This window comes from Bufo bufo, chromosome 9 (genome assembly GCF_905171765.1).
Source record: "Bufo bufo chromosome 9, aBufBuf1.1, whole genome shotgun sequence".
Taxonomy (NCBI): domain Eukaryota; kingdom Metazoa; phylum Chordata; class Amphibia; order Anura; family Bufonidae; genus Bufo; species Bufo bufo.
This window is the reverse complement of record NC_053397.1, coordinates 147400760-147424809: the sequence shown is the minus strand read 5'-3', so window position 1 is coordinate 147424809 and position 24050 is coordinate 147400760. Positions and strand designations below refer to the sequence as shown.

The window sequence follows — 24050 nt, the reverse complement described above, 5'->3', positions numbered from 1 at the left end:
ATGGGGGTGATGTGACAGACCGATGGGCTTGGTTTTCATGCGCCATCTGTGCGCTTTCTGCAGAAGACTGGGTGGGAGATAATGTGAACGTGCTGGATCCACTGTCGGCCACCCAATTGACTAATGCCTGTACCTGCTCAGGCCTTACCATCCTTAGAACGGCATTGGGCCCCACCAAATATCGCTGTAAATTCTGCTGGCTACTGGGACCTGAGGTAGTTGGTTCACTAGGACGTGTGGCTGTGGCAGAACGGCCACGTCCTCTCCCAGCACCAGAGGGTCCACTAACACCACCACTACCATGTCCACGTCCGCGTCCCTTATTAGATGTTTTCCTCATTGTTCCCGTTCACCACAATTTTGAGAATGGCAAATTTGGGAATGGTTTTTCAACCCAGAAAAAAAAGTGTGCTTTTACGGTCACTACAAATAACTTGACCAGCTAAAACAGTAGAGATTTTGTTAAATAGAGATGTGAGGCCTGTTTTTTTTTGCGCTGTGTGACAGGTATAGGTTTAATCACAGAATCAGACTTCTATCTGCACGGTAGCGTGTGTCTTATGTTTTTCTGAATGACACTATCAGCACCTTTAATGTAAGATATCCTTTTTGTTATAGATTTCAAGTAGGCCTCATATACCAGAAACTAGTTATTTTGAGAATGGCAAATTTGGGAATAGTTTTTCAACCCAGAACAAAAAGTGTGCTTTTACGGTCACTACAAATAACTTGACCAGCTAAAACAGTACAGATTTGGTTGAATAGAAATGTCAGGCCTGTTTTTTTTTTGCGCTGTGTGACAGGTATAGGTTTAATCACAGAATTAGACTTCTATCTGCACGGTAGCGTGTGTCTTAGGTTTTTCTGAATGACACTATCAGCACCTTCAATGTAAGATATCCTTTTTGGGATAGATTTCAAGTAGGCCTCATATACCAGAAACTAGTTATAAGGTGTCCTTATCATCAGCAAACATAAGTGGTTGTGCGTCAGTGCATTCTGTGTCTTCCACCGCTGGGGAAGGGCTAGATGGTTTTCTTGGGAAACCCTGCCAGCAGAGTCTTCAAACAGCATAAGAGACTGCTGCATAAGTTGAGGCTCAGACAGTTTCTCTGATATGCATGGGGGTGATGTGACAGACTGATGGGCTTGGTTTTCAGGCGCCATCTGTGCGCTTTCTGCAGAAGACTGGGTGGGAGATAATGTGAACCTGCTGGATCCACTGTCGGCCACCCAATTGACTAATGCCTGTACCTGCTAGAGATGGCCCGAACTATCCGACGGCGAACAGTTCCCGGCGAACATAGCTTGTTCGCGTTCGCCTCTGCCGGGCGAACACATGCGATGTTCGGTCCGCCCCCTATACATCATCATTGAGCAAACTTTGACCCTGTACCTCACAGTCAGCAGACACATTCCAGCCAATCAGCAGCATACCCTCCCTCCCAGACCCTCCCACCTCCTGCACAGCATCCATTTTAGATTCATTCTGAAGCTGCAGTCTTAGTGAGAGGAGGGGGACTGTAACTGCTGCTGATTTAATTGGGAAATCGATAGCTAGGCTAGTGAATTCAGTGTCCACTCCAGTCCTGAAAGACTCATCTGATCTCTGCTGTAAGGACAGCGTCCTGACAGCACCCCAAAAAGCCCTTTTTAGGGCTGCAACATTAGTCTGCTTTTTTTTTTTCCTTTATATACATATTGCAGTTGCCTGGCCTGCCTGTGTGTGAGGAGCTGCAGGCCCACAGACTGTAGTGTGCCCACTGCCAGTGCTCACCCCTGTCATTCCGTGTGGCACAGGACTTTGCTTAAAAAAAGGCACTTAATTTTTACACTTTAATCTAAGGTTAGTTGCCTGCCAGTGTGTGTCAGGCTGACTTCCACTGACTGTAGTGTGCCCACTGCCAGTGCCCACCACTCATACCGGCTGGCACAGGACTTTGCATAAAAAAGGCATTTAATTTTTACACTTTAGTGTAATTTCAGCTGCTTGCCTGCTGCTAGTGTGTGTCAGGCCGACTTCAACTGACTGTAGTGTGCCCACTGCCAGTGCCCACCCCTGTCATCCCGTGTGGCACAGGACTTTGCTTAAAAAAAAGGCACTTCATTTTTACACTTTAATCTAAGGTTAGTTGCCTGCCAGTGTGTGTCAGGCCGACTTCAACTGACTGTAGTGTGCCCACTGCCAGTGCCCACCCCTGTCATCCCGAGTGGCACAGGACTTTGCTTAAAAAAGGCATTTAATTTTTACACTTTAGTGTAATTTCAGCTGCTTGCCTGCTGCTAGTGTGTGTCAGGCCGACTTCAACTGACTGTAGTGTGCCCACTGCCAGTGCCAACCACTGATACCGGGTGGCACAGTAGCTTGCCGATAAATAAGGCATTTAATTTTTAGACAGTAGTCTAAATTCAGTTGCTTGCCTGCTGCCAGTGTGTGTCAGGCCCGCTTCCACTGACTGTAGTGTGCCCACTGCCAGTGCCAACCACTGATACCGGGTGGCACAGTAGCTTGCCGATAAATAAGGCATTTAATTTTTAGACAGTAGTCTAAATTCAGTTGCTTGCCTGCTGCCAGTCAGTGTGTCAGGCCCTCTTCCACTGACTGTAGTGTGCCCACTGCCAGTGCCAACCACTCATACCGGGTGGCACAGTAGCTTGCCGATAAATAAGGCATTTAATTTTTACACTTTAGTGTAATTTCAGTTGCTTGCCTGCTGCCAGTGTGTGTCAGGCCCGCTTCTACTGACTGTAGTGTGCCCACTGCCAGTGCCAACCACTGATACCGGGTGGCACAGTAGCTTGCCGATAAATAAGGCATTTAATTTTTACACTTTAGTGTAATTTCAGTTGCTTGCCTGCTGCCAGTGTGTGTCAGGCCCGCTTCCACTGACTGTAGTGTGCCCACTGCCAGTGCCAACCACTGATACCGGGTGGCACAGTAGCTTGCCGATAAATAAGGCATTTAATTTTTAGACAGTAGTCTAAATTCAGTTGCTTGCCTGCTGCCAGTCAGTGTGTCAGGCCCTCTTCCACTGACTGTAGTGTGCCCACTGCCAGTGCCAACCACTCATACCGGGTGGCACAGTAGCTTGCCGATAAATAAGGCATTTAATTTTTACACTTTAGTGTAATTTCAGTTGCTTGCCTGCTGCCAGTGTGTGTCAGGCCCGCTTCTACTGACTGTAGTGTGCCCACTGCCAGTGCCAACCACTGATACCATCTCCCCGTTCGAAAAATCTATTCAATAAATGGCACCCAGATTGGGGACGTTAGAGGGATTAAACTGATGAGAATAGTACTACAGAAAATACCACTCATATCGGGTGTGACAGTAAATTGCACGGCGCAGACGCAGTCACCGTGGATTAAAACAGAGTGGAGGGAGCCAGCGTTTTTTTAACCATCTCCCCGTCCGAAAAATCTGTTTAATAAATGGCCCCCAGATTGGGGAGTCGGGGACGTTAGAGGGATTAAACTGATGAGAATAGTACTACAGAAAATACCACTCATATCGGGTGTGACAGTAAATTGCACGGCGCAGACGCAGTCACCGTGGATAAAAACAAAGGGGAGGGAGCCAGCGTTTTTTTAACCATCTCCCCGTTCGAAAAATCAATTCAATTGACCTTTCGGGGACCCTTGGTGTTGTACGTGGCTGGGTGGAGGAAGAAACCTTCAATGACATCACCGGGACGTGGCTAGCTTGGTATCCAACCTTGTGCAAATGGGGAGTTTGCGGTTGTGCAAATGAACTGTTTGCGGTGCATTAAAAGGGGAGTTTGGTCTGTCAATGTCTGTGATGCGGGCGTAACCCTTACACTACCTGATCGATACAACATCATACCTGATCGTATACACACACTGGATGTTTTAAAGCACGTTATTCCAAACAATTTAGGAATGTTAGTTGATTTATGCCCTTTATGGATTAAAACCCGACTCTGCGTCCACTACGTAATTTTCCATGGGAGTTTTGCCATAGATCCCCCTCCGGCATGCCACAGTCCAGGTGTTAGACCCCTTGAAACAACTTTCTCATCACTATTGTGGCCAGAAAGAGTCCCTGTGGGTTTTAAAATTCGCCTGTCTATTGAAGTCTATGGCGGTTCGCCCGGTTCGCCAGTTCGCGAACATTTGCGGAAGTTCTCGTTCGCTGTTCGCGAACTGAAAATTTTATGTTCGCGACATCACTAGTACCTGCTCAGGCCTTACCATCCTTAGAACGGCATTGGGCCCCACCAAATATCGCTGTAAATTCTGGCGTCTACTGGTACCTGAGGTCGTTGGTACACTAGGACGTGTGGCTGTGGCAGAACGGCCACGTCCTCTCCCAGCACCAGAGGGTCCACTAACACCACCACGACCATGTCCGCGCCTGCGTCCCTTACTAGATGTTTTCCTCATTGTTATCGTTCACCACAATAAATAAAAAAATTATTTGGCCCAATGTATTGAATTCAAATTCAGGCCTTTTTTTACAGGCACCTAACACTATCTAACTATCTATTTAGGTACCGTATTACACTAATACAGGCACAGCAGTAACCACAGATTTAGCTGAATATAAATTGTAGGCCTAGTATTTAGGCCCTGGATGACAGGTATCCCTTTTACGGACAGAATTAGACTTGGAAATGCACGGTAGCGTGTGAAGTTATTGAGGATGACCCTATCAGCACCTTCAATGTAATATACCCTTTTATCGATAGATTTAAACTTGGCCTGCTACAGCAGAAACCACTGATTTATGGAATTGCTAATTTGGGAACTGAAATTCAACCCAGAACAAAAACTGTGCTTTGACGAACACTAAATCACTTTACCAGCCACAGCAGTAAACACAGATTTAGCTGAATATAAATTGTAGGCCTAGTATTTAGGCCCTGGATGGATGACAGGTATCCCTTTACGGACAGAATTACACTTGGAGATGCACAGTAGCGTGTGAAGTTATTGAGAATGACCCTATCAGCACCTTCAATGTAATATACCCTTTTATGGATAGATTTAAACTTGGCCTGCTACAGCAGAAACCACTGATTTATGGAATTGCTAATTTGGGAATTGAAATTTAACCCAGAACAAAAACTGTGCTTTGGCGGACACTAAATCACTTTACCAGCCACAGCAGTAACCACAGATTTAGCTGAATATAAATTGTAGGCCTAGTATTTAGGCCCTGGATGGATGACAGGTATCCCTTTGCGGACAGAATTACACTTGGAGATGCACGGTAGTGTGTGAAGTTATTGAGAATGACCCTATCAGCACCTTCAATGTAATATACCCTTTTATGGAGAGATTTAAACTTGGCCTGATACAGGAGAAACCACTGATTTAGGGAATTACTAATTTGGGAATTGTATTTCAACCCAGAAAAAAAACTGTGCTTTGACGGACACTAAATAACTTGACCAGCCACAGCAGTAACCACAGATTTAGCTGAATATAAATTGTAGGCCTATTATTTAGGCGCTGGATGACAGGTATACGTTTACGGACAGAATTAGACTTGGAGATGCACGGTAGCATGTGAAGTTATTGAGAATGACCCTATCAGCAACTTCAATGTAATATACCCTTTTATGGAGAGATTTAAACTTGGACTGCTACAGCAGAAACCACTGATTTAGGGAATTGCTAATTTGGGAATTGTATTTCAACCCAGAAAAAAATATATCCTTTGCCAGACAGCAGACAGTATTACAATTGGCTAGCCACAGCTGAAACACCAGATTTAGGGTACTGCTATTTTGGAAATTGTATTTCACCCATCAATAAAATATCAAGCACAGCCAAGCCCCTGATGTAGGATATAGCAAAAAAAAACAACACACTATTGATGGTTAAATGGATTTGGTGGCAGCTTGTGCTGGCGCACCACAAGACACAAAATGGCCGCCGATCACCCCAGAAAAAAGTGACAGAAAAACGCTCTGGGCAGCCTAAAAACTGTGAGCAATTAAATAGCAGAGGTTGAATAATACACAGCTGTACATCGATCACTTCAGTAAGTGTTTTTGAAGAGTAAATCACTGCCTAATCTGGCCCTAACAGCAGCAGCTGTATCCTATCCCTACACTGATCAGAGCAGAGTGACGTGCGGCGCTACGAGACTCCAGCTTAAATAGAGGCTGGGTCACATGCTGCACTGGCCAATCACAGTCATGCCAATAGTAGGCATGGCTGTGATGGCCTCTTGGGGCAAGTAGTATGACGCTTGTTGATTGGCTGCTTTGCAGCCTTTAAAAAAGCGCCAAGAAAGTGCCGAACACCGAACCCGAACCCGGACTTTTACGAAAATGTTCGGGTTCGGGTCCGTGTCACAAACACCCCAAAATTCGGTACGAACCAGAACTATACAGTTTGGGTTCGCTCATCCCTACTTCTCTACTACCTTGCAAGGGCCTTGCCAAGAGGCCTGTAATTTGTCCTGGTTAACCGGCTTCAGAGCCCAGACTTGCTGACCTATGTCAAAGACCCTATCTCTGGCACCCCTATCGTACCATCTCTTTTGGCGTGTCTGAGCCGTCTGAAGGTGTTCCAGAACAGATTCGGTGAGCGCCTGCAACCGGTCCCGAAACGCCAGCACATAGTGGACGATAGGTACCCCCTCCTCTCCTGTATTGCCCTCCCAGTGCTCTCGTATGAGATCCAGGGGTCCTCGGACTCTTCTTCCGTAAAGAAGTTCGAAGGGGGAGAACCCCGTGGATGCCTGGGGCACTTCCCGGTAAGCAAACAGGAGGTGAGGTAGGAATCTTTCCCAGTGAGGATTGGACGCTGTGAAGGTTCGGAGCATCTGTTTCAGAGTGCCATTGAACCGTTCACAGAGTCCATTCGTCTGCGGGTGATAGGGTGTACTGAACAGGAGTTTCACGCCACAACTTTTCCATAATTGTTGGGTCCGATGGGACGTGAATTGAGTCCCTATGTCCGATAGAATTTCCCTCGGGAATCCTACTCGGGTGAAGATCCTTACTAGGGCTTCTGCCACGGTTTCGGCCTCTATATTGGACAGAGCCACAGCCTCCAGATTCCTAGTAGCAAAATCTACCACCGTGAGGATGTAGCTCTTTCTAGATGTGGCCGATTTGCGGAGCGGCCCTTCTAAATCAATGGCTACCCTGCTAATGGGTTCTTTAATAATAGGGAGGGGTTGAAGTTTAGCCCTCTGGCGATCCCCCCTCCTACCTGTCCGCCTACATATCTCACATGTCCTACAGTATAGTTTAATGTCTTGAGAAATTTTTGGCCAAAAGAAGGTCTGCGTTAACCTATCCTTCGTTTTGGTCACTCCTAAATGCCCAGCCAATGGAATATCGTGGCTAAGTTTTAGCAGTTCTGCCCTAAACTTCCGGGGTACTACTAGTTGCCGTCTAACTAATTGGGTATCTCCCTTCCCGACTCCCCCCGTTATCCTATACAACAGCCCCTTTTCCCAACTAAACCGTTCTCCCCCCTGCTCTTCCATGGGTTTCTCTGCTTCCCTCCTGTAAACTGCTAAGGTGGAATCCCCCCTCTGAGCCTGCTCAAACCCTGCTGGGGTATCCCGAAAGGGAGTAGGGGTCAAGGGGGGCAATAGGAACGAATGTCCTACCTGAGGTTCCTCCGGGTGCGCAGGTTCTCCCCTCCGTGCTTGAGCCCTGGTAGTAACGGGTTACCCTTCAATTGGAGATTGGCCAGCCAAATGGGATGTAAGGCAACCCACATCATTCCCCAACAATACTTCGGCCGGCAAAGTTTGCATAATGCCCACATCCATCTGTTTACTGCCGGTGCCCCAATTCTAAAGCACCCTTGCTGTAGGAAGCTTGTGGATAGCTCCCCCTGCTACTCGAACTGCCACAGTGCGGTTGGTGCGGGCAGACAGCCGAATTTTGTGCGGCTGAATGAGTGTAATTGTGGCCCCAGTGTCTCGTAGAGCTTTGGCCTCCTCCCCATCTACGGTAACCCACTGTCGGTGATGATTCCGGTTGTCAGTTTCCGCCTGTGCCGTATTGGCCTCGTACAAAATGTTCCACTGTCCTTCACTGGGCGCAGGGTTGACATTAGGCTCCTGCTGGTAACCAGCTGTTTCTGAGTGGACAATGGGGCTTAATGTGCCCAGGTTGGTTGCACAGAAAACACACTTTGGGTTGATGCCTGGGGTTTGTAGTTGCTTGGTAGGGTACGGGCTTTTGTATTGGGGAAAAAGGGACAAACGGTTTGGAGCTGGCTCGTACCTCTTTGACTTCCAACCATCTGGTGTCCTGATACTCATCCGCCAATTTTACTGCTTCTTCTACTGTTTTTTTTTTTTATCTCTCACCCAATGCCTGAGATCCTTCTCCAGATTATCATAGAATTGTTCCAACGTGATGAGCTGCAAAGCATCCTCCAACGTTGAAGCTTGGGATCCCTGCAGCCAGTTGTGTGCTGCCCTCTTTAACCTGCAGGCCCATTCGGTGAAAGAGTCTTTCCCAGTCTTTTTTAATTCTCTGAATTTCAGGCGATACGCCTCTCGGGTGACGGAAAATCGGGACAACAGTACCTCCTTTATCTTTTGATAATTCCGAATGTCCTCATCTGGTACTACTCTATAAGCCTCTGCCGCCCGCCCAGTTAACTTGCTGCTGAGTACTGAGACCCATCTTTCTTCCTCCATTCCCTCTAACATGCATTGGCGTTCAAAGTCTTTAAAAAAGCCATCAATATCTGCTCCGTTGTCATCAAAATTTTTAAAGGCAGCATGATTTACCTTTTTAGGATATCCATTTGTAAATCCAGGGGAATGTAGCGAGTCCCCTTGCAATGCCCTGGTTCTGGATTGCTGCGCTACATGTGCACTGTGGGTGTCCGCAATCACCTGTACCACAGCCCCTTCCGAGGGATTTGGTCCTAGCAGCCGAATAAACATCTGCAGTTTCTTTTCCAGCTTATCTGGTTCCGTATTCCCTCTCTCCACATTGCTGGCTCCGTCACTCTGAATTAGTTCGGCAATTAGTGTAGCTTTCGACTTGTTACTTGCCGCAATGCCTCGAGCTTCCAGCAGGTCTTTTAATGTGGTTCTCTTTAGTAGATCGTACTGCTGAGCCATTCACTTATTCTCCTGTCCGGGACGTCCCTTCGGGATACGACATCCCTCTGCTTGCCACCAGTTGTAATGAACCCCGTAGTAGTAGCGTCTGGTTCGTCTGGTTTACCCAAATGGAAAAGCACGCAGTGAGTATAGCCCTCCGTTCGGTTGCTTGTTTGGTAGATTCCCAAGGTATAACAGCCAGCAATCTCAGCAGTATCACTCCCACACACATCACAGGTACCCAAACATCAGCCGAAACTTGATGAAGGGTGTAAAAAGACTCTCTTTTTATTGAACAGAACTTGTATTTATACTGTACCCCCTGCAAGGGGGGGGGGGCTTCCCAGGGGGAGGCAAGAAACAACCAATAGTACATGCTTTACAGTTTGGTCTCTCCCTTTGTTTGCTTGGAGATTAGTCCAGACGCTGTATAACTTAACTATCTCCAGACAATAAACCCACAAAAATTACCCAATAGACAAATTACATGGTACAATTACAGGCCACACAATACGCATATCTTCACATTCAGTTTGCCTCCTGTTGCTTCCTCCTCCTACTCTGCTTCCTCATCCTCTACCAGCTCCTCATCCGGTCAGCGTAACACCTTCACCACCAACTTCAGCACAGCCAGGGGTAAACGACAGCAGGCAGTTTTAAAACTTATCTGTTTGGGGGACAAACCCCACACCGCGCAGGAGCTGTGGACGGGCCTTGAACAACAGACCGATGAGTGCTTTGTGCCAGTCAGCCTCAAGCCCGGCCTGGTGGTGTGCGATAATAGGCGAAATCTCATAGCAGCTCTGGGACTAGCCGGTTTGACGCACACATCCCTTGCCTGGCTCATGTGCTGAATTTGGTGGTGCAGAGATTCTTTAAAACTTACCCCGATATGTCAGAGCTGCTGCATAAAGTGCGGGCCGTCTGTGCGAGCTTTCGGTGTTCTCACCCTGCTGCTGCTCGCCTGTCAGCGCTGCAGCGTAACTTCGGCCTTCCCGCTCACCGCCTCATATGCGACGTGTCCACAAGGTGGAACTCCACCTTGCACATGCTGGCCAGACTGTGTGAGCAGCAGCAGGCGATAGTGGAGTTTCAGCTGCAGCACGCACGGGTGAGTTGCTCGGCAGAACAGCACTTCTTCACCAATGACTGGGCCTCCATGCGAGACCTGTGTTCCTTGTTGCGTTATTTCGAGTACTCCACCAACATGGCCAGTGCCGATAATGCCGTTCTCAGCGTTACTATCCCACTTCTATGGCTCCTTGAAAAAACGCTCCTGGCGATGATGGAGGAGGATGTGGCACAGGAGGAGGAGGAGGAGGAAGAGGGATCATTTCGTAGGGTTTCTGGCCAGTCATTCCCAAGTGGCTCCGAGGGTGGGTTCCTGCACCCACAAACCCAAGGTACACAATTGTCCAGCCAGGGCACAGTTCTGGAGGATGAGGAGGTGGAGGATGAGGAGATGGGGGAGGAGGAACCATGTTCACAGCAGGGTGGCACCCAGACCAGCTCATGGCCATCACTGGTGCGTGGATGGGGGGATACAGAGGACACAGACGATACACCTCCCACAGAGGACAGCTTTTCGTTGCCTCTGGGCAGCCTGGCACACATGAGCGATTACATGCTGCAGTGTCTCCGCAACGACCGCCGAGTTGCCCACATTCTAACTTGTGCTGATTACTAGGTGGCCACGCTCTGGATCCCCGTTACAAGGACAACGTACTGTCCTTAATTCCGTCACTGGAGCATAATCGTAAGATGCGCGAGTACAAGCGCACGCTGGTAGACGCGCTGCTGGTGGCATTCCCACCTGACAGCGGGGGCACAGTGGAAGCACAAGGCGAAGGCAGAGGACGAGGAAGAGGTCGCCACCGCAGCTGGGGCACCGCCAGCACCTCAGAAGGCAAGGTTAGCATGGCCAAAATGTGGAAAAGCTTTGTCAGCACGCCACAACAACCAGCACCACCAGCTGATATGGAACGTCTTAGCAGGAGGCAGCATTTCACCAATGTCTGCTTCCTTCAACTTTTGGGTCTCCAAATTGGGCACATGGCCTGAGCTTGCTCTTTACGCTTTGGAGGTGCTGGCCTGCTCTGTAGCCAGTGTATTATCTGAACGTGTGTTTAGCACAGCAGGGGGCGTCATCACAGACAAGCGCAGCCGCCTGTCCACAGCCAATGTGGACAAGCTCACGTTCATTAAAATAAACCAGGCATGGATCCCACAGGACTTGTCCGTACCTTGTGCAGAATAGACATGTTCTAAGCAGCACTAAGCAGCCATTGTTATACTGCAGTGCAATTGCTCATGTTTGTATTTTGGATATTTCACACTCTTTTGGAGTGTACCTTAATTTTACAAAATTAAATTAAAACCAAAAACCTGTGTGGGCAATCTCGTCCTTCCCCACTGCCGCTTCCACCTACACTGCTACGTCCACCGCCTCCTCAAACTCCTACTCCATATGGAACTCCACCTCATAAATCCATTTTTTTTTTTTTGTACGTGTCTTATTTTATATCATTTCACTACTTTGTCATTTACATTTTCTGGTGAAATTCACAAATTTTTGGGTGTATAGTACCACTGCTATACCTAGTAGGCCAGTTAAAAAAACGAATAAAAAATTGTCATTAACATTTTCTGGTGAAATTAACAAGTTTTGGGTGTATAGTACCACTGCTATACCTAGTAGGCCGGTTAACCACTTCCCATCTGGGCCATTTGCCTCCTTCCTGACCAGGCCTAATTTTGCAAATCTGACGTATCTCACTTTATGTGGTAATAACTTTGGAACGCCTTTACTTATCCAAGTCATTCAGAGACTGTTTTCTCGTGACACATTGTACTTCATAATAGTCATAAATTTTAGTCAATATATTTCGATTTTAAAAAGTTTGTTAACCCTTTAGGTGTTCCACAAGAAGTAAAGGAAAATGGAGATCAAATTTTAAAATTTCACTTTTTTGGCAGATTTTTCCATTTTAATCCAATTTTTTCTTTAACACATCGATGGTTAACAGCCAAACAAAACTCAATATTTAATACCCAGATTCTGCGGTTTACACACCCCACATGTGGTCATAAACTGCTGTATGGGCACACGGCAGGGCGCAGAATAAAAGGAACTCCACATGGTTTTTAGATGCCATGTCCCATTTGAAGCTCCCCTGATGCACTCTTACAGTAGAAACTCCCAAGAAGTGATCCCATTTTGGAAACTAGGGGATAAGTTGCCGTTTTTATTGGTACTATTTTTGGGTACATATGATTTTTTGATCATTCATTATAACACTTTATGGGGCAAGGTGACCAAAAAATTGGTTGCTTTAGCAGTTTTTATTTATTTATTTTTACAGCGTTCACCTGAGGGGTTTGGTCAAGTGACATTTTTATAGAGCAGATTTTTACGGACGTTGCGATAGCTAATATGTATAGTTTTTCTTATTTATTTAAGTTTTACACAATAACACATTTTTTGAAACCAAAAAAATGATGTTTTAGCGTCTCCATGTTCTAAGAGCTATAGTTTTTTATTTTTTTGAGAGATTTTCTTATGTAGGGGCTCATTTTTTGCAGGATGAGGTGACGGCTTTATTGGTACCATTTTGTGGGACATACGCCTTTTTGATCACTTGGTGTTGCACTTTTTGTGATGTAAGGTGACAAAAATTGCTTTTTTTGACAGTTATTTATTTAAAAAAATGTATGTTGTTTATCGGACTGGGTCGATTATGTGATATATTTAAAGAGCCAACCGTCACGGACGCGGCAATACCAAATATGTCTATTTTATTTTTTCTATTTTTAACATTTTTTTTATTCCTTACTTGGGGAATTTTTTTTTTTTACATTTGTAACCTGTAACACTTTATTTTTTTTTTTTTTTTTTTCGCCCCCCATAAGGTCATACAAGACCTCTGGGGGACATTTACTTCACTTTTTCTTTATTTTTTCACTGTTGATTTCTCCTGTAACTGGGGCTGTCATAGTAGCCCCAGTAACAGGAGAAATACACCCTCCCCCAGAGATGTTGTACAGGGCAATACAGCCTCAGTGCAGGGCTGATCAAGGTCTCTGAAAGACCTCACACAGCTCCTGCACTCTCCGGTCCAGGCAATCACATGACCGCCGGGCTGCAACAGGAAGCGCATAGCGCTTTTTCCGAAGTTCGGCCGAACCTGTCGAACCCGAACATCCAGGTGTCCGCTCAACTCTAGACTATACACCTGCAGTTTTGAATATTTAGCTGCAAAAAATGAGGTGAAAGACATCAGGCTGATGTCTTTCACCACTTCTGGTGTCTCAACAAGCAGCAATAGAAGTTGGTCCTTTCCTGGTAAAACGTATCTTCACAAGCCATTCTAGTCACTGGATTGACCATTGGTGTCTGAAATGTATTCAGAGCTCAGCATCCCCCTTCTATTGATGAGTTGGACTTACTAGGTACTCCAGTGCCTATGATTTGCACAACTCTGTTAGTTGACAGTATACCTTACTGTTCTTCTTCTGCTCCCTGCTTAAAGGCGTATCCAGGATTAGAAAAACATTGTTGTTTTATTCCAGAAACAGCTATACAGATGTCTATGGGCTGTTTCTTGTATTGTAGCTCAACTGAACTATATCACACACAACCTGTGGACAGGTGTGGTCCTGTTTTTTTTTTTTTTAGAAAAAAGGGTCCGTCTTTTTTCTAGTCCTGGAGAACACCTTTAAACCTCTTCTACCTCTACTAAACTGAGATAGCACCCTATTTATTTTTATTTTCTACCTTTTTTTATCCACAAGCTGTGGGTCCAGCATTCGTTAACAGTGGATAAAAGGAGAGACTTGCAGGGCCCCATCCAACAAGATACTGAGGTTATGATATTGGCTAGAACCACAAAACCTAGATGCCAAAGTCAGAGGATATACTGTAAAAAGAAGAGTGAGGAGAGCAGAATGTGAAGGATGGCATGGACAGAATGACGGGGGGGGGGGGGGGGGGGGGGTAGAAAGCTGTTTACTGGGTAGCTTTGTGAGCCCAAAAACAGCTAGTAGAGCAAGTGTAATCAGGAATCTTCACTGCTGTTCGCCTTCCTGCAGTCTCAGGGATCCCAGGGCTTACGGATATCTGGGCAGAATAAAACAAGGAAATCTCTGGCAGAGCAGAAAAAAGAGAATGTGCGATGTCCATATGCATCTATGAACCAGCTTTATTGATCGAAAATCAACCCTTTCGGGAGTCGGACTGACCCCATTCATCAGGTAAGTACACCAAATCTACTTGTGTACTTACCCGACGAAGGGGTCAGTCCAACCCCAAAACATATTGATTTGTCATCAATAAAGCTGGTTCTTCTGTAATGCCAGAGGATTACTCCCAAGCCAGCAGAGGGAGCTGTGAGAGATGTATACAGCAACCTGGAGGAAGCCAAAACCCAAAGGAGAGAGGTAGATATGTGCTGTGTGAGGCAGTGGAAGCTGAGCTGCTGACTGAGCAGGTTCAAGGGGCTCTGGCTCTGTTATCCACAAAGCAGGTCACAGACTTGGCTGAAAGCCGTAATGGGACAGAGGCCGGCAGCTGAACCATGTAGTACACACCACAGATTACCAGGAAGTCCTGAGGGGACCTACTGAGGGCCATCAGCCATAGTGAGACGCACATGGAGGCAGCAACGCTGAGCGCAGCGTTCCCCATGACAGGGAATGTATGTTGTTTAAGTTGTTTAGACACACTGTCATTTCAGAATCATCTCCCAGTGTCTTAGTTGTTGTTTAAGAGAAATTATTCATTGCTATACCCAGAGATGACGTGTGAGGGAGAGGGAGACTCCTCTTACACAAGCATCTGGATGAAGAAAGGGTGAATGTCTGATTATTGTAAACCCTGAGAGACAACATGTGAGGGAGACTCCCCTTACACAGGCGTGCGGCTGAAGACAGGGTAAATGTCTGGTTATTATAAACCCTGAGAGACTACATGTGAAGGAGAGGGAGACTCCCCTTACACAGGCGTGCGGCTGAAGACAGGGTAAATGTCTAGTTATTGTAAACCCTGAGAGACTACGTGTAAGGGATAGAAAGACTCCCCTCACACAGGTGTGCGGCCGAAGACAGGGTAAATGTCTAGTTATTGTAAACCCTGAGAAACTACGCGTAAGGGAGAGGGAGACTCCCCTTACACAGGCGTGCGGCTGAAGACAGGGTAAATGTCTGGTTATTATAAACCCTGAGAGACTACATGTGAGGGAGAGGGAGACTTTCCTTACAGAGGCGTGCGGCTGAAGACAGGGTAAATGTCTGGTTATTATAAACCCTGAGAGACTACATGTGAGGGAGAGGGAGACTTTCCTTACAGAGGCGTGCGGCTGAAGACAGGGTAAATGTCTGGTTATTATAAACCCTGAGAGACTACGTGTGAAGGAGAGGGAGACTTTCCTTACACAGGCATGCGGATGAAGACAGGGTAAATGTCTAGTTATTATAAACCCTGAGACACTACATGTGAGGGAAAGGGAGACTTCCCTTTCACAGGCGTGCGGCTGAAGACAGGGTAAATGTCTGGTTATTATAAATCCTGAGAGACTACATGTGAAGGAGAGGGAGACTCCCCTTACACAGGCGTGCGGCTGAAGACAGGGTAAATGTCTAGTTATTATAAACCCTGAGACACTCCATGTGAGGGAGAGGGAGACTCCCCTTACACAGGCGTGCGGCTGAAGACAGGGTAAAAGTCTGGTTATTATAAATCCTGAGAGACTACATGTGAAGGAGAGGGAGACTGCCCTTACACAGGCGTGCGGCTAAGGACAGGGTAAATGTCTAGTTATTATAAACCCTGAGACACTCCATGTGAGGGAGAGGGAGACTTCCCTTACACAGGTGTGCAGCCGAAGTTTTCTTCTGTAAAGATAATTGACAATCAAGGATCATAAAACAAGATTCAGTGACCCACAGCTTCATGTTTAGTAAAAATTCAAATGCTTTATGCTTCTAAAGGAAAAACAATAGAATTATATGTTAGTAGGTACTGATGAGCACATTATCTTTGATTAACACCTACCTGAAAACAATTAGTGCAATGATAAGTATAAGTATAATAGTTATGGTTAGGGCGAAGACTGCAATAGTCATGATGTTAGGTCCTATAATGAAATAAAAAAATATGTAGATTTATATACCAGTTTCAATATAATTGCAAAGAATCCATGATAATTCAGGTAAACTTACCACTTCCAGGAACATCACTAGGAAGTCTATGATTCTTCCATACAAATGATGGTGCATTGTCTAGTATGGATGTTCCATTAGTCCTAGTGTCAAACTGAAGAAATTCTGTATACTAAACAGAAATAAAGAGGATTTAATGTATACGGAACATCATTGTAATTTCCTACAAGTTATTTTTAACCTTGATAGCTTATTCTTAGTGTTGTGCAATGTGAAAGTTCCATATCAACCACTCTAAGGGCTCATATACTTGGGCTGAGTACTTGTGCATGGTATTCTGTATCCTATATTTAATATATGTGTTTATGTAAGTTAATGCCTTTCAGCAATGACTTTATAATATGCAGACTGGTCTGTTAAATATATTTGTTGTGACACATATAATTTTCTCCATTATGTGCAATAGATCATATCCAAGGGTAATAAAGTTAGTGGGCAGAATTTACTGAAATCTGTGTTTTATAAAGGGGAAAAATCTCAAAGGGTTTGGGCAAAATTGGCCTTGTATTAGTCTGTGATTAATAGAACCAATGATAAGGTCCCCTTCTCCCCTTCCCACCAATAGCTTACTGTATGAAAAAAACAGGGAGGAATTTATTAAGCATTTTTTGCCATATTTGCACTATAATCTTCAACTTAAAAAAAAAAAAAGGTAAGAAAAGTGGGTGGGTTTAATCAAGAGGCATGTGACCAATACTGATATACAGTATGCATTACGTTTTCAGCCAGAAAGTGGTGTCTTACGGTAGTTGGCATAAATGTAATTTTCTGTCTTAGAGGGGTTGTGTCACTTCAGCAAATAGCATTCATCATGTAGTGAAGGTTAATACAAGCCACTTACTAATGTATTGTGATTGTCCATATTGCCTCCTTTGCTGGCTGAATAAATTTTTCCATCTCATTATACACTGCTTGTATCCAGGGGTTATGACCACCTTTCAATCCAGCAACATTGGCCATGCCTGCACACTACTGAAAAAGGAGCCGGCCTCTCTGATGGCAGTGACCACAAGATTGCACATTTATACACATTTTCGTTACAGCTCCATTATGAATCTGTCACAACCTGCCCTGTGAGTGATCTGAGAAGATCTGTCAGACTGGCTGCACGTCAACCTATCTGACAGATTGCTTTGTTGTGGCTTTGGGCAGGATCCCACCCCCTCACAGGTTCTGCTCATTAGTTTGTTAGTTATGCTATTTATTCCTGCCTCTCACTATAGCCCTTGCGGTTTATAGTTTCTCCTGGAGTTCTCTGCTGGTGTTTTGGGATCTTCTGCTCCCAGTCCATCTTCAGTTAAGTCCTCCTTCTTTCCATTTCTGTTGTTTGTTCTGGCTAGGCCTTAGGTAGGCGTGGGTTCCTTCATCCTGTGCAAGGAACCGGTTGTCTTTTCGCCTGCTCCCCAGCTGAGGGTTTGCATCAGTTGCAGCAGGGATTAGGTCAGAGTGCATGAACACTTCTACCATTGAGATTGTTCATGTTGGTAGCAGTCAGGGAAAGGGCTCAGGGATAGTCAGGAGGTGACCTTTCCCTGTTCCCTAGCTGTGGGGCCTGGCCTGTTGTTTTGTGTTATTTTGTTGTGTTTGGTTTGCTTCCCTTCCCTTACCTTACGTGACATTATAAACCGCCCATACCGTCATTTTATTTTCCTTGCTCGGTGCAAAATGGAAACTGTTGCTACTCTGGTTGATCGCATGCAGGAATTATGTTGGGAGGTAACAGACCTCTATAATTCAGTTGCACGGTGTCAGAGATATCTGGTATCTGGCGCCGCTGGTGGGAACCAGGTCAGCCTTGAACCAAAGGTCGCTCCCCCAGATAGGTTTTCCGGGGCAAGTGATAACTTTGTATGGTTCAGGGAGTCCTGTAAATTATATTTTCGTCTGCGTCCAATTTCATCTGGAGATGAAAATCAAAGAGTGGGGATTATCATTTCTCTGCTAAAAGGTGATGCTCAGTCCTTGGCTTTTTCTCTGCCGATCGGTTCGCTGTCCCTCTGATCGGTGCACAAGTTTTCAGAGCCCTGAGCCTGATTTATGATGACCCGGACCAGATCTCTCTGGCCGAATCTGCGTAGCTTGTGTCAGGGGGAACATACGGCTGAGTTATATTGTGCTGAATTTAGAAGATGTGCAACTGACTCGGAGTGGAATGACCCTGCACTCCGTAGTCAGTTCTGTCAGGGGCTGTCTGACATCTAAAGGCGCCCTTGACTTTCATGAAAATCCTGATTCTTTGGAGGCGGCCATGGCTCTAACTGTAATGATTGATAGACGTCTGAGGGAGAGGTGCAAGGTTCCCCTCAGGCAGGAGGTACTGTCACTTGGGGAATCTGTCCCTCCGGGTACAGTGACACTTGAACCTGGGACTAGAGAGGAACCTATGCAGTTAGGTCAGGTCTCTTCTTGCCTTGGTAACAGGAACTCTAGAGTGCAGAGAAGACTGCGTTATTTCTGTGGTAAAGAAGGACATTTCGTTAATGTATGTCCTTTTATTGAGCCTCAAAGTGGTAACAAATAACATAAGGAGGGTTTTTTTCAAAAAGAAAACAAGTTCCCTTACTCTTTGTAGCGTGAATGAAGAGTCAGAACAGGTAAATTTGTTTTCTACCTGCAGTGCCCGTTTCCTCCTGCCTGCCATGGTGGTGCTAGACTCTGAAAATGTTGAATTAGAAGTATTTGTTGACAGTGGCGCAGGGGGTTAATCTTGCTGATTATCAATTTGTTCAGAGTCATGGTTTTAAAACTAGCGCATTAAGCAAGGAGATATCAGTGTTTGCTATAGATTCCGCTCCTCTCTTGCAAAAAAGTCTAACTCATATTGTGCAGGATACTCATTTGAGGATGGGTGATTCTCATGTTCAATCTATTTCTTGTTTTGTTCTTAAAGGTTTGCCTGCTCCGCTGGTTCTGGGTTTACCATGGTTGACCAAACATAATCCGACCATTGACTGGCAAACTAAACAAATCAGTAATTTCTTTATGATTTTTCGGACGTATTCTCGGAGGGTGCAGATCAGGAATTGCCCCCCCATGAGAATATGATTGTCCAATCAATCTTGTTCCGGGAGCAAAATTGCCAAAATCTTGGTTATATAATCTTTCCCAACCCAAAAGAGTAGCTATGAGAGAGTATATTGCCAAGAGTTTGGCAAAAGGACATATTAGACCATCTAAATCACCTATGGCAGTGGGCTTCATATTTGTAAAAAAAAAAAAAAAAGACGGGTCCCTAAGACTGTACCTAGATTTCCGGTAACTGAATCTCATTACTGTCCGGGACCCTTATCACCTTCCCTTGATTCCAGATCTATTTGATCAGATTGTCGGTGCCAAGGTGTTTTCTAAGTTGGATTTAAGAGGAGCTTATAATCTGATAAGAATCAGGGAAGGGGATGAATGGAAGACGGATTTCAATACCCCTGAGGGTCACTTCGAGCACCTGTTTATGCCCTTTGGTTTAACTAATGCCCCGGCAGTCTTCCAGCACTTTATCAATGACAATGGTGGGGAGGTTTATCGTTGTTTACCTCGATGACATACTGATTTACTCACACGATATGGAGACTCATCAGAATCATTTAAGACAAGTATTATAGATTCTTCGGGAGAATAAATTGTATGCTAAGTTGGAAAAATGTGTGTTTGCTGTTCAGGAACTGCAGTTTCTGTGTTATTTACTTTCTGCCTCAGGTTTTCGCATGGATCCCGAAAAGGTCAGTGCGGTACTAGAATGGGACTGGCCGGAGAATCAGAAAGCTCTGATGTGGTTTTTAGGATTTACTAATTACTACAGGAAGTTCATCCTGAATTATTATACTATTGTCAAACCTTTGACCGATATGACTAGGAAGGGAGCTGACTTCTCGGTCTGGTCGGAAGAGGCATTACAGTTTTTTTCTGCTATTAAGGAATGTTTTGCTTCCGCTCCCATTCTGATGCAACCCGATGTGTCTCAAGTTCAACCCTTCATTGTGGAGGTTGACGCATCAGAAGTGGGAGTCGGAGCAGTTTTGTCGCAGGGTCCCTCTCCTAGCAAATGGCGTCCGTGTGCTTTTTTCTCTAAGAAACTCTCTGCTGCTGAAAAAAAAATTGATGTTGGGAATAGAGAGTTGTTGACCATCAAATTGGCCTTTGAGGAATGGCGTCATTGGCTAGAAGGAGCGATTCATCTGATTACGGTAATTACTGACCATAAGATTCTGGCTTACCTGTAATCAGCTAAGCATCTGAACCCTAGGCAGGCCAGATGGTAATTGTTCTTTACCAGGTTTAATTTTGTGGTCACTTATCGTCCTGGGATCAAAAACGTCAAAGCGGATGAGTTGTCACGTAGCTTTTCTGGGGGGGGGGGGGGGTTTGGAGGATCCCACTCCGATTTTTGCTGATGGGGTGGTGGTATCCGCTCTTTATCCCGAGCTGGAGGCGGAAGTGCTGGGGGCTCAAGGTGAGGCACCTGATTCCTGTCCTCCAGAGAAGTTGTTTGTTAGTTCAGAACTGCGACACAAGGTGTTCGAAGGAACATCATGATACTGTCCTTGCGGGACACCCTGGGAGCAGATCCACGGTGGATCTTATTCCGCGGAGATTCTGGTGGCCAGGTTTGCGTAAATATGTTGAGGGCTATGCAGCAGCTTGTGAGACCTGTGCACACGCTAAAGTAGCTCACACTCGGCCATCAGGATCTCTTCTTCCATTGTCCATTCCATCTCATCCTTGGACGCATTTGTCCATGGACGTTCATCACTGATTTACCTAGTTCCTCTGGGAAAACTGTGATTTTGGTGGTGGTGGACTGCTTCAGTAAGATGGCTCACTTTGTACCATTATCAGGTTTGCCTAATGCTAAAACTCTCGCTCAGGTCTTTATTGATAACATCGTGAAATTACACGGCATCCCCTCTGATGTGGTGTCTCATAGGGGGACACAATTTGTCTCCAGGTTTTGGAAGGCGTTTTGTGCTCGTCTGTATTCGTCTCGGTATTCAGTGGTATTCAGTGTATTTTGTGCTCGTCTCGGTATTCAGTGGTCTTTCTCCTCGGCTTTCCATTCTCATTCGGAGGGACAAACTGAGCGCGCTAACCAGAACCTGGAGACTTATTTGAGGTGTTTTGTCGCTGAGAATCATATAGAATGGTCCTCGTTTTTGTCCTTGGCTAAGTTTTCTTTGAATAACCATAGACAGGAGTCAACTGATAAGTCACTATTTTTTGGCGCATATGGTTTTCACCCTCAGTTTGGTACTTTTTCTGGGACTGAATCTTCTGGTATACCTGAAGAGGAGAGATTCTCTTCTTCGTTGTCTTCTATCTGGCGGAAGATTCAGGTTAATTTGAAAAAGATGGGGGCGAAAGATATAAACTGATGGCTGACAAGAGACGTATGACTGGTCCGGACCTGTGTGTGGGTGATTTGGTGTGGTTGTCCACTACGAAAATTAAGTTGAAAGTACCCTCTTGGAACTTGGGCCCAAGATTTATTGGTCCTTACAAAATCTCGGCCAATATTAATCCAGTGGTGTTTCGTCTGGAACTTCTGCAGGGCTGGAAGATCCATAATGTGTTTCACAGGTCCTGGTTGAAGAAGTATGTTGAACCTGCTGAACCATCTCCTTTGCCTCCTCCTCCTGTCTTGGTAGATGGTAATCTGGAGTTTCAGATCTCCAGAATACTCAACTCAGGGGATACGGTCCTGAGGAAAGAATGTGGGTCCAGCTACCGATGTCAATGCTTGCCGCCTTGTGAACACCTTTTACAGGGCACACCCGGATAAAGTTGGTCCTGGGTGCCCGGAGGTCACCCGTAGAGTGGGGTACTGTAACGCCCTGCCCTGTGAGTGATCTGAGAAGATCTGTCAGACTTGCACGTGAACCTATCTGACAGATTGCTTTGTTGTGGCTTTGGGCAGGATCCTACCTCCTCACAGATTCTGCTCATTAGTTTCTTAGTGATGATTTTTATTCCTGCCTCTCACTATAGCCCTTGTGGTTTATAGTTTCTCCTGGAGTTCTCTGCTGGTGTTTTGTGGATCTTCTGATCCCAGTCCATCTTCAGTTAAGTCCTCCTTCCTTCCCTTCTGTTGTTTTTTCTGGCTAGGCCTTAGGTAGGCGCAGGTTCCTTCATCCTGTGCAGGAGGTGACCTTTCCCTGTTCACTAGCTATGGGGCTTAGCCTGTTGTTTTGTGTTATTTTGTTGTGTTTGGTTTGCTTCCCTTCCCTCACCTTCCCTTACAGAATCATGGATCAAAACTGGAACAGCACAGCTACTGATCTGTTTACATGAAGGATACTGGTTAATGAATGGTGGTTTGATTAATCTGCACTGACAATAAGATCCTCTAAGCTAGCGACAGCAGTTTCCTTTTAGCCCTTTTTGCCTCTCACTGACTCTTGAATTAGACAGCAATGCTTATTGTAAGTATAAATGTTGCCACAAGTGACATTTACATTTACAGAGTGTGCTTCTGATAACAATGGTTTTCATAGCAGGATGATGTGACCCTGCATTCACACTGGAACTTTGATATTGCAATTATTAGGAAACAAGCAAATCGTTATAATAATTCCCCAATTGACAAGCCTTAGGAAGTTACATAGTTACATAGTTGTTAAGGTTGGAAAAAGACAAAAATCCTTAAATTCCAACCTGTAATCCTGCTAATATCGATCCATTGAACTAATCCCTGGCTTCCTAAATTCCCCAACTCACATCAAAAGTCCTCCATCTAAATTAGTATATTGTTGGTCAAATCTAATGTGTATGGGAACTCCTGACTCTCCCTCAACAGATAATGCCAAGGAGAAAATAGCCAGGTGAGGGTGACAAAAGGTGTCTCGCTGCTGTTTTTCCTCTCTCCTCTGAAAAAAAATACACACTGACTTAGCCGAACCAAGCGTGGATGTGTTTCAGGGAGTCTAGATAGATAGCTGTCGGAAGACAGATATTGAATGTGTGTGGGAACCCTTATACTGCTCCCATGCAATCATCCTGCTAATGTGTAAAAGCATATATAACAAGATTAATATCCCATTGTCTGCATTTAAAGGGATTATCCCATCTGAACATTTATGGCATATCCAGAGGATGTCATGAATGTCAAATTGGTGGTGCTCCCAGGGCCCTGTCACATGCTAACAGGGAATGCAGAGGAGGCAGCACATACTCGTCTTTCTCCATTCACTACAACGGGAATTCAGAAAATAGCCAATAAGCAGGCTCGCCCATTTTCAGAAATCCCACAGCAGTGAGTGTAGAAAGCTGTGCATGTGTGTTCTCCTTTCCACTCCGTGAGTGTGTGATGTGGCCTCATTCTTGGTATAGGAGCAGGTCTCAGAGCTAGGACCCTCACCTCTTGGACATTTATGGCATATCCTATGGGACAACCCCTTTAGATGTGGCTAATTGAGAGGGCATTTTTGAGGATATCCAAGATATTTATCAGTAAAAACTAACTTAGGTTTTGCTGCTGGTGATAGAGATGTGGATATCATTCTTGATCAGTGAGGATGTCATGATATTATCCTACATGCTTCTTTCTTGTGGGTCAGTGAGTCATTGGCCCACAAGCAACTTAAGCAGGAAGGAATCATGTATATAGAAAAAAAATGACGAATATTCTAAAAAACGTATATTTAGCAATATAGTAAATATATTTGTTATTTAGAATATTCGTCTTTTTTTTTCAATGTGTACTGTTATTCCACTTTGGCATACTGCTCCCCAACAAGCGCCCCCGTCACCATGGGAACGCCTGTAAGTTAGAATATACCATCGGATC

General features: G+C 45.3%; 1 protein-coding gene across 1 annotated transcript in view; it reads right to left on the bottom strand.

Moving 5' to 3' along the window:
• GUCY2C (guanylate cyclase 2C) overlaps positions 1 to 24050 on the bottom strand; it is a 715850-nt gene that overhangs the window by 320800 nt on the left and 371000 nt on the right. Inside the window, 2 exon segments of the mRNA XM_040408779.1 lie at positions 16107 to 16188; positions 16274 to 16385. Of these exon segments, the coding sequence (XP_040264713.1) occupies positions 16107 to 16188; positions 16274 to 16385 (194 nt within the window).